Below are 11358 nucleotides of genomic sequence, written 5' to 3' on the forward strand. Positions count from 1 at the left end.
AGTCAAGCACAGGGATAAGGACCTGTAGAAGCAGTGGGATCTTCAGCCTTAGAGCTACTCAGACTTTGACCGAAGAAGAGGTTGGAGCAGAGACCTCTGGAGGTCCCTTCCCACCCCAGCTATCCAGGGCAGCTAGCTGCAGACTGCCAGTGGGAAGCAAGACTCCCAGTCTTTCAATATGTCCCAGCGTTTTGTGATAGGAGGCCCAGCAGGGAATCCTGCTGTACGCGACAAAGAAACAAAGTCCTTTCCTAAGCTATGATCTCTGTATCATTGTGTGCTTCCCTGCATCCTCCTGCTGCACTTAAGAGTAACTGAAATCTTGGCTTTTAAAAACTGCCACCAGCAAATGGAGAACATTTTTGGGTGGTGCTGCCAGTTCCCAATGTGAATTAGGAAATTATTTTTTCCCTTTGGTTTGTTAGATTCAAAACAGACTTGGGTAAACATGTGGTTTTTCAAAACTAAAAGAATGAAACCACGGGAGCCGGTGCCACCTTAGAGCCTGTTTCTGTGGTGCAGGGCAAGGAAACGGCCTCCTTTCTCTTCCCTGCTGCACAGGTCCTTTGCACCAAGCGGATGTTTATACTTCATTAATTGAGAAGTTTGCCTCACCTCTTTGTTTCCCCTTTTTAGGCCATGAACCTGGACTTATGCAGCTGGTGAATTACTACAGGGGAGCAGACAAGCTGTGCCGTAAAGCATCTCTGGTGAAGTAAGAAATTCACTGAAACGTTATGTGGGATTGGCAGCAATTTTGCCTCTAACTGTTGTTGAGTGTTGAACCTGTTTGGAAAGTGTTTCACTGAACAGCTGCCCTGGGAGTGTCCTGTCATGTGCTGTCTCCAGACTCCCATCCTGGTCTCTGGAGCTGTCTGTGTGAGCAAAGACCTCTTTGTAACTTCAGGGAAAATGCTCTTTCTACTGAATTACATCTGCTTGAAACCATGGAGTGTACTGAATCAGATTAGAGCTGAATCAAAAGAAAAAAAACAACCCCATCTTATCTGTTCTTTTTCCTTGCAGACATTTAATTAAAACCTACTGCTTTTATCCTCTGTTTCATACAGAGATGAGACACTAACATGTCTTTAGCTAATCAGATTTGTTGGTCAAACAAATGCCTGGAGACATCTCCAGGAAGAGCTCTGGGAGTTATTTCTGCGTGACCAGCCATGCCAGGGTCTCCTGGGGGAAACATGGATGAGCTTTCATTGTAGATAACCCTCATCCCTGTGCAAACTCTGTGGCTGTTAGGGCATCTTCGTGTGGGAGCTCTTGGATTTCTCTGTGACCTGTGGTCTGAAGCAGTGCTGAGGGTGCTTGCACACCTGTTTTTCTCTGCTGCAGCTTGGCTGACCTTTCCAGCTGTGGGGTCAACCATACATCAAGCTACTCATGGACCCAGGGGACCACCAGTGACATTCCTCAGGGCTCCCAGGGCATCACTCACTGACTGCCATTTCAGCAGAGAGGCACAAACGCAGAGAGAGAGTCAGCAAGTCATGAGCTCTGCTCTTGGCCTTAAGCAAAGCACAGCGTGAGCGCTCAGAGAGGCACGCAGCTCCCTTGACTCAGAGAAAAGGGGCTTGGGCTCTGCTAGCATCTCCTGACATTACTGGAAAGAGAAGTGTGCCAGAGAGATTGGAGACTGCACGATGCAAGGGGGATTGCAGATGCCTTGAGACATGAAACGTGTAGCTGTGTCCTTGCTTTCAGTGGGTTCCCAGTGGTCTTCATCCACAAGTGGGATACCCGATCAGATCTCAGCAGGGATGGGATCAAGAGCTGGGCACCAGCACAGAGAGCGTTACTGCTCAGGGTTCTCACAGCATCCTTCCTGCCCCGTTCCGTGTTAGCAAACACACCTCCTTAGTTCCCTTGGGCAGAGGTGCTGTAGGGAATGCATCACAAGCTCTATTTATGTGGAAACTTCTCAGCTGATTGTTTCACAGTATCCGTAGTATCTACAAAATGTTTAATGAGAGCTTGCCGGTCTGGTTCAAAAAGCAGTGATTGGCTGCAGGTTGGGGTTGCCATGATATCTTTAGGAAAGCCCTAATTTCAAGGGTCTAAGGAAACTGTAATAATTTAGCACAGGCTATCTTAAAGCTGCTATTCATCACTAAGTGAAAGAACCCAGTTAATGATGATTTTTCTTATTAAATTATTTCCATGCGGGTGGCGGCACTCTGGAGATCAACAACCTGTCTCTTTTCACCCAGGCTAATCAAGACAAGCCCTGAACTATCGGAGTCCTGCGCTTGGTTCCCCGAGTCGTATGTGATTTATCCAACTAACTTGAAGACCCCTGTGGCTCCAGCACAGAATGGAATTCACCATCTCATACAGAACACGAGGACAGATGAGCGGGAAGTCTTCTTGGCAGCTTACAACAGGCGGCGGGAAGGGAAAGAAGGCAACGTGTGGATCGCCAAGTCCTCAGCTGGTGCCAAAGGTTCATTTTCCAGCAAAACAAATCGCCTTCTTTTTATTCCTTACTCTTTACTTGATCAGTGGAGTCCCAGGATTTGGCTGAGCCCAGCTGATATCTGGCCTGTCTATGAAAGGCTTTACCTACCAACTCTGTGCCAGTCAAGCCAGCATAGGGCTCTCCTTTGCTTGGTGGCATGGGGCTCCTGACAAATGCACATGCTTCCTAGGACATGGATGGCAGTGAAAGGACCTCCTCTTTTCTATGCATATGCCTCAAAATACAGTGCAGTTTGCTGCAGGGAGAGGGCAGCAGGGACAAGTAGGCGAAGGGAATGTGGAGAGCAGGAGATAACAGGGAGCAGAACAGGATATGGGGAGGTCACACTGAGAGACTGACTGAGCAACTGCGAGCTCAGCACATTGAAATTACACCCAAGCCACAGGGGAAGGTACCAGAGCAAAGACAAGCAATGCTGTGTCTGTATGTCCCCTTAATTTAAATAAGGCAATGGATACCTAAGTAATAATATGTCCTTTCTGGGTCATTGCATCACTCCCTCTGCAGCAAGGAGCTGTTAGGCGAGACAGCTGGACACAGCTACGGATGTTGGGCTTTGGTAACTCTGTGCTGTCTGTCAGGTAGGGCAGCATCACGGGCACATTATCGGAATGGCTTTATGAAAACTTGCCTTGCTGTGTGTGCAGACCCCAGGCTGCAGAGCCCAGCCTGAGAAAGGACCTGGCCTTCTCAAAGGGAACCAGCCCATGTGTGTTATTCATATTTACAGAGTCACTTTGGTGCAGTCTTAGAAAAATCACCAGAGAATGTGAAAGTCAGAGGTGGCTGCAGGGGGGCTGCCATTAGGGATTGTCATGGTTTAACCTGGCAAGCAGCTAAACACCATGAAGCCGCTCTCTCAGCTCCCCCTGCTCCCTGGTGGGATGGGGAAGAGAATCAGGAAAGTGAAAGTAAAGAACTCATCAGTTGACGTAAAGACTATTTAATAATTAAAATAAACCAAATTGAAATAATAATACCACCAATGAACTGCAACAAGAATAGAAACAGCGATAATAAAGCAATTGAAGTTATACTCGGCTCACAAGCAGCGCTCACTGGCTGTATGTCTATGAAGATGCGATAAGGGAGGGTTAGGCCTCAGGAACTGTGGTGGGTTGCCATCACGGAGTAGAAAAAAAAAGAAAGAGGAGATCGAAAGGAAGGGATTGAAGAAAGGAAGGGCAAAAAGGGTCTTCCCTAGCAAACTCCCCAATTCATAATCAGTGTGACATTTATGGGATAGAATACATTTTTATTGGTCAGCTTGGATCATACCTGTATCATCTGTCCTGGGGCACCTGTCCCGGGGGCGGGGGGGAAGGAAGGAAAAAGAAAAAAAGAAACTATGAATATGAACACATGTTCAAACAAACCTTGAGAAAATGTAAACGTTGGCGTGTTATCATATCAGTCCCAGCACAAACCCAAAATAAAGCTCTCACTAGCCTCCCATGAGGGAAAGAAAAAAAACCCTCTGTCTTAGCAATACCAGGATAAAGATAAAACTGTCCTTCATGCTGGCTTCCTTCACTGCTCCTCTCTCTTGGCAGTGTTACCAAGAAGCATCAGAAGAGTATGCTTATTTTCATCAGGGAAGGGGAGATGAGTCTTTCCATTGTGTCAGTGAAGGAATGTGTTTCTGCAGAGTGTAACTATCCGGCAAAGAGTCAGTCTGGGCAATTGAAAAGCCCATCACTATGGTTTGCTGCAGGGTGGAGGGTTTGAACTCTCCACATAGTTTATTTGAGTGTCATCCTGTCTTTTCTACATCAAAGCAGAGTAACCTTTCATATTCTTCAGTGTGCTGCAGAACTCAAGCTGAGAGTTAACGTGGAAAGCAGAGCTTCATGTTAATCTTCTAGAGGGAAGTTTTAAATGTCTGGGGATTACTTTTGAGGAAGAAGAAAGCTTGTCAACATTAATTGCCAAGGCAGATTTAGCTGAGACACAGCCCCTGACTCAGGACAAGTCTAGTGGGAGCTTGGCTGTCCATCAGTGAAAGGAAAATTAAAGTTTTAGGATGTCCTGACTTAAAAGTTGAGAGATTTTTTTTCAACTGTGGCTAGAGGTTTTCATATTTTCTTTGAGAAACAGCTGCCCCACATAAGCTGCTTTGCTGCTTCACTGGGTTGCTGACTGGCTGCAGAGTTAAGCTAACCTCCCCCTCAATCTACCATCTGTCCAGTGCAGAACGAGTGCCTGTGATCTTCCCACTGTGGGGACTTTACTGGCATACAGAGGGTGTTTCCCTCCTTCCCCCAGATCACAGCCCATGGTTGTACTGACACAAGTTTCTGCCTGGCTCTGCTGTGGTCAGGGGACTAAAAATCTTGCCCTCCCGCATAAAACATGGGTGAGAAAGCTGCTTTGATGAAAGGAGTTCCTTTCAGTGGAGGATGCTAGGATGGATAGGGGTTATTAGGACTGGGGAGTTGTGATCCTGTCAAACCGTGCCCTTGCTCCAAACCTGTGTTCTCTCTGCAATGTCCCCTTGAAGAGCATTTGTTTCTTTTCACTCAGTATTTCCTCCAAAACAGCACAAAATTAAGTCGTAAGCTTTAGTCCTAAAAGTTAACTAAATGCCTGAAGACTTGATGTGGTGGCAGAGAAGTGTTAGGTAGTTTTACCTGATCTGGTTTATCCCTCATGTGGCAGTGTTCCATCCCTTCATCGAATCCCAGAAGGGATATGTTCTCTCTTCATTGCTCTGCAACAGTGGTTTCAGATCTAGACTCTTGCAAGAAATGAGCAGTGACAACTTCAGCCAAAATGTGGCAGTGTTTTAACGGCACATCTAACTTCAGTAATGAAGAGCTTCCACAGCAGGGGAAAGCACTTCAAGGATTAACATCTTGAAATAGGTCTTTTCCTAATTTTGCAGTGATTTTAATAGCAACTTAAATGAACTTGGTGAGCAGGGCAGCACTGTACAAGTGTGCATGTGTGACTGCCCTGGGCACACAGGCTGGGGGAGAAAGTCTGAGGCTAGGATAAAATACCACAATTTTTTTTAAAAAAGCCAAAATCCCTGTTCTCCAAACTGCTGAAAAACAAGGAAAAAAAAAAATCAGCGAGTGCTGAACATGTGTGCCACCCCTCCACTAAGCCTAGCTGGGAAAAAAACACCAGAAAACAAAATCCCCCAAACCAAGCAGCTGCCTCACTGCTTGCCAAGGTCCCTCTGCATCATCCCCTTGCACCTGAAGAGCCACTCCCTGCAGATGAGACTCAGGCAGGCTATGCCATTTCAGATGCCCTTGGTCCTCACTTGTGTGAGCTCCCATTACCAGGGAGTGAGGCGCCCTGTGGTGTGGTAACAGGGAGATCCCTCTGCAGATTCACTGCCTGACACTGAGCAAATGCGACGTTGCTTAGGCACCAGCCAGCCCTGGGGCCGTGGGTCCTTGCATGTCATGTGGATCCTCTGCCTAATTTTGTCTTTGTCTTTCTGTGCCAGGGGAGGGGATCCTGATTTCTTCAGAGGCTGCAGAGCTCCTGGACTTCATCGATGAGCAGGGACAAGTGCACGTGATTCAGAAATACCTGGAGAAGCCTCTGCTTTTAGAGCCAGGGCATCGCAAGTTCGACATCAGGTAACCTTTTCTGCTTTTGTAATAATACCAGGTTTTATTTTTGCGCTGTTTCTTTTTAAGCCTCTGAGGCTAGGGTCTGATCTCTCGCCCCCTAGGAGCTGGGTTCTCGTGGATCATCAATATAATATCTACCTCTACAGAGAGGGTGTCCTGCGGACCTCTTCCGAACCATATAACAGTGCTAATTTCCAGGACAAAACCTGCCACTTGACCAATCACTGCATTCAGAAGGAATATTCCAAAAACTACGGGCGGTATGAGGAAGGGAATGAAATGTTCTTCGCGGAGTTCAACCAGTATCTGATGGATGCCCTGAACACAACGCTTGAGAATAGCATCTTACTGCAAATCAAACACATAATAAGGTACCCAGCTGCCTGTTGTGTAGGGGAGTGTAACACTTCAGTGGAAAGTGGATGGACAGCTGGGGAAGCAGACCGACTGAAACATGGAATGGTTTCAATTGCATAAATCTAAGATAATGCCATAAACACCCCAATGTCATTGCTCGGTGCAAAGGGACCTTCATAGGTGCTGTTCCCTCAATGTGCCAGTGTGTCTGCATTTGCCAGCTGGAGGATGGAGTGAGATCACTTGGTAAGGGAAGAAGGTAGGGATCCTTCATGGTGGAATTTACTTTGGCTGTTACACCGTAAAGGCACGATATGATCTTTGAGGGTCAGTTCCTTGGGGACCTGGTGCAGCTCTTTCTGGCTCTGCCTTGTGCTCCAGGCTCTCATTGCACATCATGCTTTTCAATTTGCCTAATCCAATAGAGAGGGTGAATGCTGCTCTCTAGTTCTTTGGGAGTTGACAGTGTCCTCACATGTGTTCTGATGGCTCCCGCGATCTCAAGTCCCTGCAAGACTTGGTTACCATGACGTGTGTTGGATATAGCTTGTAATTTGGGGCAATCCCAGGCCACAGGAAACCCTTCCACTTAGCTGTCCTCTGCACATGCCTTCAGAAGTTGCAGTGTGACATGTGTGTCCACAGGGCTTTTAAGCTTGGGTTTCTATTTTTCCCTTCACAGAAGCTGCCTTATGTGTATAGAGCCTGCAATCAGCACGAAGCATCTTCATTACCAGAGCTTCCAGCTCTTTGGCTTTGACTTCATGGTGGATGAGGAGCTGAAGGTCTGGCTGATAGAAGTCAACGGGGCCCCAGCGTGTGCCCAGTGAGTAACCAGTTTCTGCAATACCCTTGTGATGCCACCATTCATATGCCTCGCCCAAAACATGGCTGTGTCCCAGCTCCAAGTGAAAAAGGTGGAAGGGAATGTTTTCCAGACTAACGCATACTGGGCACTGCTCTAAGTGGCAGCTGATATAAGCTCATGGCTCCTGTCTCTGTGTTTGGTATCCCCCATCTTCTTTCTCCACATGAGATGGGGCACTAACCTCAGCTTTTAGACAAATGGGTTTGAATATAACTCGAGTAATTTTTATTGACACTTGGGTTGAAGTTATGTTGCAGAATTAATTGTATTGCTTTGGGGGTCAGGTGGTTTCTCAGTTTCTCCTGTGGTGCCACTGGTGGCTGGTCCTTACTTGAACACATGATAGATGAGAAGCATTAAGGGCAGCAGCTGGAAGTGAGTGACTGAATTTGCAGACAGCAGGACCCCAGAGCACTCTGCTGCAGACATTGGCTCAAAGCCTCCACCAGCTGCAGAGAGGCTGGGGCAGCCAAGCAGCCGTGGCCTTGAATATCTCTGTGTAGGTACAGCGGGAGCTGCTGCATTACGTGATTGAGACAACTGCGGGAGACTGGAAATCTCTGCTAAGTGGGCATCTGTATTGTGTAAGAGCCCAGCAAAGCAGAACAGGCTGTACATTAGAACTAGATTAGATTAGATTTAGATTAAATTATATTAGATCATCACTAACAGTAGGCAAAAAATACAGGTCAGACCTACCAGACAGCCTGTTTACTAGCGATTTCAGGGTTAGGCTTGGTGAGCTCTCCATGTGCAGGATGCCCTGCTCACCATGTGCGCTGTGGTGCAGTACTGCCTTGCACATCCTAGACTAGATATTGGGAAGGAATTCTTTACTGTGAGGGTGGTGAGACACTGGCACAGGTTGCCCAGGGAAGCTGTGGATGCCCCATCCCTGGAAGTGTTCAAGGCCAGGTTGGACAGGGCTTTGGGCAACCTGGTCTGGTGGGAGGTTGGACTGGATGATCTTTAAGGTCCCTTCCAACCCAGACCATTCTATGATTCTCTGAGTTGCTGTGTTGGTGGAATTTGGCTGTTGCTGGGTGGATTTGGGGTGCAGCAATGCCCTGTTTGCTTTATGCCTCTATGGGCACTTGGAAGCTATTGAAAGCAGCTGAGGTGGGCTTTGACTATTTGTGGCTTCTCCTCTTCAGGGTTCTTCCAAGGTATAGCACCCATATCACAGAGTTTAAGAGACAAAAAATTGGCTGCTGAAAGCGATAACATTCCCAGGAGCTGAAAAAGTGTGTTACTGTCATGTAGCCCCAACTGTACAGGATGAAAGACATTGTTAATCCTAGCAAAGACAGCTTTGGTACTAATGATGTCCCAGGTGCCAGTGTGTTCAAGGAGGTTACACGTGTATTTCTTTCAGCAGAAAGTGAAGCTACTGTTGAGTCATTCTTCAAACACCTTGTCTCTCTTCTCCCTAATCCTGCTCTGCGTGAGCTGTGCCACAGTGAAACACATCCTGCGCTCCTGGAGGGTCCTGTGAAGCCTCTGTGCCTGGTCACAAGCCAATGTGCACAGCTGCACCCCAGTGCAGGGTTTCATCAAACTGTGAATGCCCACAGGTTTGTCCTGCCTGGGCATCTGATTCTCTCCCTCCCTCTCGTCTCTTAGGAAGCTGTATGCAGAGCTCTGCCAAGGAATTGTGGACGTAGCCATCTCTAGCGTTTTCCCCCTCAGCGACACCGGGCAGAAGATGAGCCAGCCATCACAGATCTTTATCAAGCTGTGATGACGACTGAAATGCCTCTGCTGTGCACAGGGAGAGACTGCACCCATCAGGCCAGCACAGTGCGGTGACTTATCTCCGTATCATGCTAAAAAGTGATAGAGACAGGCTTCGTCTTTGCTGGAAAATCATGGGGAAAAACAGCAAAAGAGGCATCCACACAGAGCTGTTCAGAGAACTCTGCCTGCATTCATCAAAATCCACTTTAAAAACAGCTCGGGTGACTTTGATATCTGAAACAAATCTCTCTGGGAGAACAACAAAATAACCTTAAAATGAAACCCCAACAGGGATACTCTGATACTGTATTAGCTCCGCCTTTTCTATAGAGATAACATTGGGTTTTTTAAGGGAATTGAGCAAAGAGTACGATGATCTTCCAGGACATCGTGGCTGGGAAGTTGTCCTTCTCCTGCTGTGTTTCCTCTTTCCTCACCTACTGCATCATTAGTGCCTTAGCTCAGCTCCAAATAGGTGACTCCTTTCCTTTGTTCCTGCTCTGTGACATAGAAAGGAGCAAGCTCTCTTGCATCGCAGGATGCCTAAAACCAGGAACACCGAGAATTCAGTGTCCTTCAGTCATTTTCCAAGCTGCTTGGCTGAACACTCAGGCAGCGGCTGGCAAAAGGGTGCTGAACTGCAGCTGGTGAATTAACCCAAGCAAAGAAGGCAGTTTTATTTACTTACAGCTATCCCTTTTCCTAATGAGATTTGAATCAGTGTCCACCTCAGTCTGATTTTAAACAGAATTCAGAAGAGGTAGGGAGACCCCCTGGGGGCTCACCGGCTGGCTATAGCATTTCATTTTTGTGCTAAGAGCATTTTAAATCGCAGAAACCCAATGCCCTCAGTTTCTTCTGGACAGTACAGTCAATTTAGGCTATTCTCTCAGCTTTCACCTCTGTGCATTTGAGGCTTGAATCTGAAACCTTTCAATCCAGATGATTTTTACCCTGTTTGATCCAGGCAGTTTTATTCTCCTCAGTTTGACAAATACTGCAGTTTTCTGCCCTGAACACAGTCCACAGCTTTGTTCCAGCTAGGGGGAAGGTGGGTGAGGTTTTGTAGACCAGAAGAGAGATTCCTCACATATAGGTTTGGCCCACAGCTGGGAAGGCAGCTGGTTTTTGGAGGAAGGGAGGTTAAATTCCTTGAGGTCCCTGAATTTCAGAGCTAACATCTCCTTTGAGCATAACCTAAATCTCTAGCACGTGCCCACCCTGTGAAGTGTATCTGAATTTTCAGCGTGAGCCCAGCACACCACTCCTAAGCTGGAGCTCTTTGCACAGTGACACTTGTAACTGCAGGAGGCTTTGTGGGGGTGTTCCGGGCTGGCACCAAAATAACCTGTTACCCAAGACAAACCAACAAGATGAAATTGTGGAAGCTATGAGCTTCTGGCTGCCTGTGGGAAATGGACAGTGAATGAAGCAGTGGGATTTCTGCCTCCTCGTGCTTTGACCTGCTCATCTCTGCTGGAGGCTCCAGAGGTCTTCGTGCTGGCAAATGATCCTGGCACCACTCTGTAGGCAGGACTGAAGTGCCCAGGTCTCCTCGGAGTGACGCTGTCATGGGTTGGATATTCGCTGCAACGTGCTGTGAATCCACAAGCAGCACCGTTCCACACAGGGGCACTCACATCCAGGAGGGAATGGAGCGGTCGGCAAAACCCTGCAGCAGCATCACAGAGAGGGCACAGCCCAAAGAGTGGCACAAGCACCTCTGGAGCTGCTGGCAGCCTAAAGCGTGGTGTGGATCTGCATCAGCAGGGGGCACTGGTGCGTGGTGGGGAGCGGCAGGGAGCAGGAGCTGTGTGACAACGGGGCTGCAGCTTTGTTCCCCTGCACTGCAATGCTGGTGGGGGGCTTCACTGCCAGCGAGACCTTGGGTGCCAGGGCTGGATCAGGGCCTTGTGGTTGCTCAGAAGAAGGGACGGTGAATGCGTTGGTTTGTGAGTTGGGAAGCGCTGGGTGAGGGGTGTGGGAGAAGGACTGGTTGGGTTTTTAACCTTATGACAGCACATAGGTGTCAGAATTTCACTGCAGGCCAGGTGAAGCGTAGTGGTAACGCTTCAAGGTCAAATGTAGGCTGTAATGGTTGTTGCTTAACTTGCAGAGATCACCACGTCTCCATGGGCATTTTCACATCTAAACTCATGTAAGCTTAAAATTTATACTTTTTTCCCCAGCAAAGGGAAGCTCTAAGAGCAACTGCTTTGGTCTAAGATGTCCCCGAGAAGACAGAAGAGACACTGGGCTCTCGAAAGCTCTGGGCAGATGAGTGCAAAGCACGTAGCGAGGATAGAAAATTT

The 11358-nt window shown here is 47.8% G+C and overlaps 1 protein-coding gene across 1 annotated transcript; it reads left to right on the forward strand.

Annotated features, from left to right (window-relative positions):
- Positions 1-636: 636 nt before the first annotated feature.
- On the forward strand, positions 637-9344 carry TTL (tubulin tyrosine ligase; the record flags this gene model as incomplete). The annotated part of the gene is made up of 6 exons (XM_010178830.1): positions 637-715; positions 2226-2458; positions 5955-6090; positions 6186-6455; positions 7124-7267; positions 8933-9344. Coding segments are annotated over 6 exons (980 nt in total), but the record flags the coding sequence as incomplete, so codon positions are not given.
- Positions 9345-11358: the final 2014 nt, after the last annotated feature.

This window comes from Mesitornis unicolor, unplaced genomic scaffold, assembly GCF_000695765.1.
Source record: "Mesitornis unicolor isolate BGI_N332 unplaced genomic scaffold, ASM69576v1 scaffold40592, whole genome shotgun sequence".
In the NCBI taxonomy this organism is placed as follows: Eukaryota; Metazoa; Chordata; class Aves; order Mesitornithiformes; family Mesitornithidae; genus Mesitornis; species Mesitornis unicolor.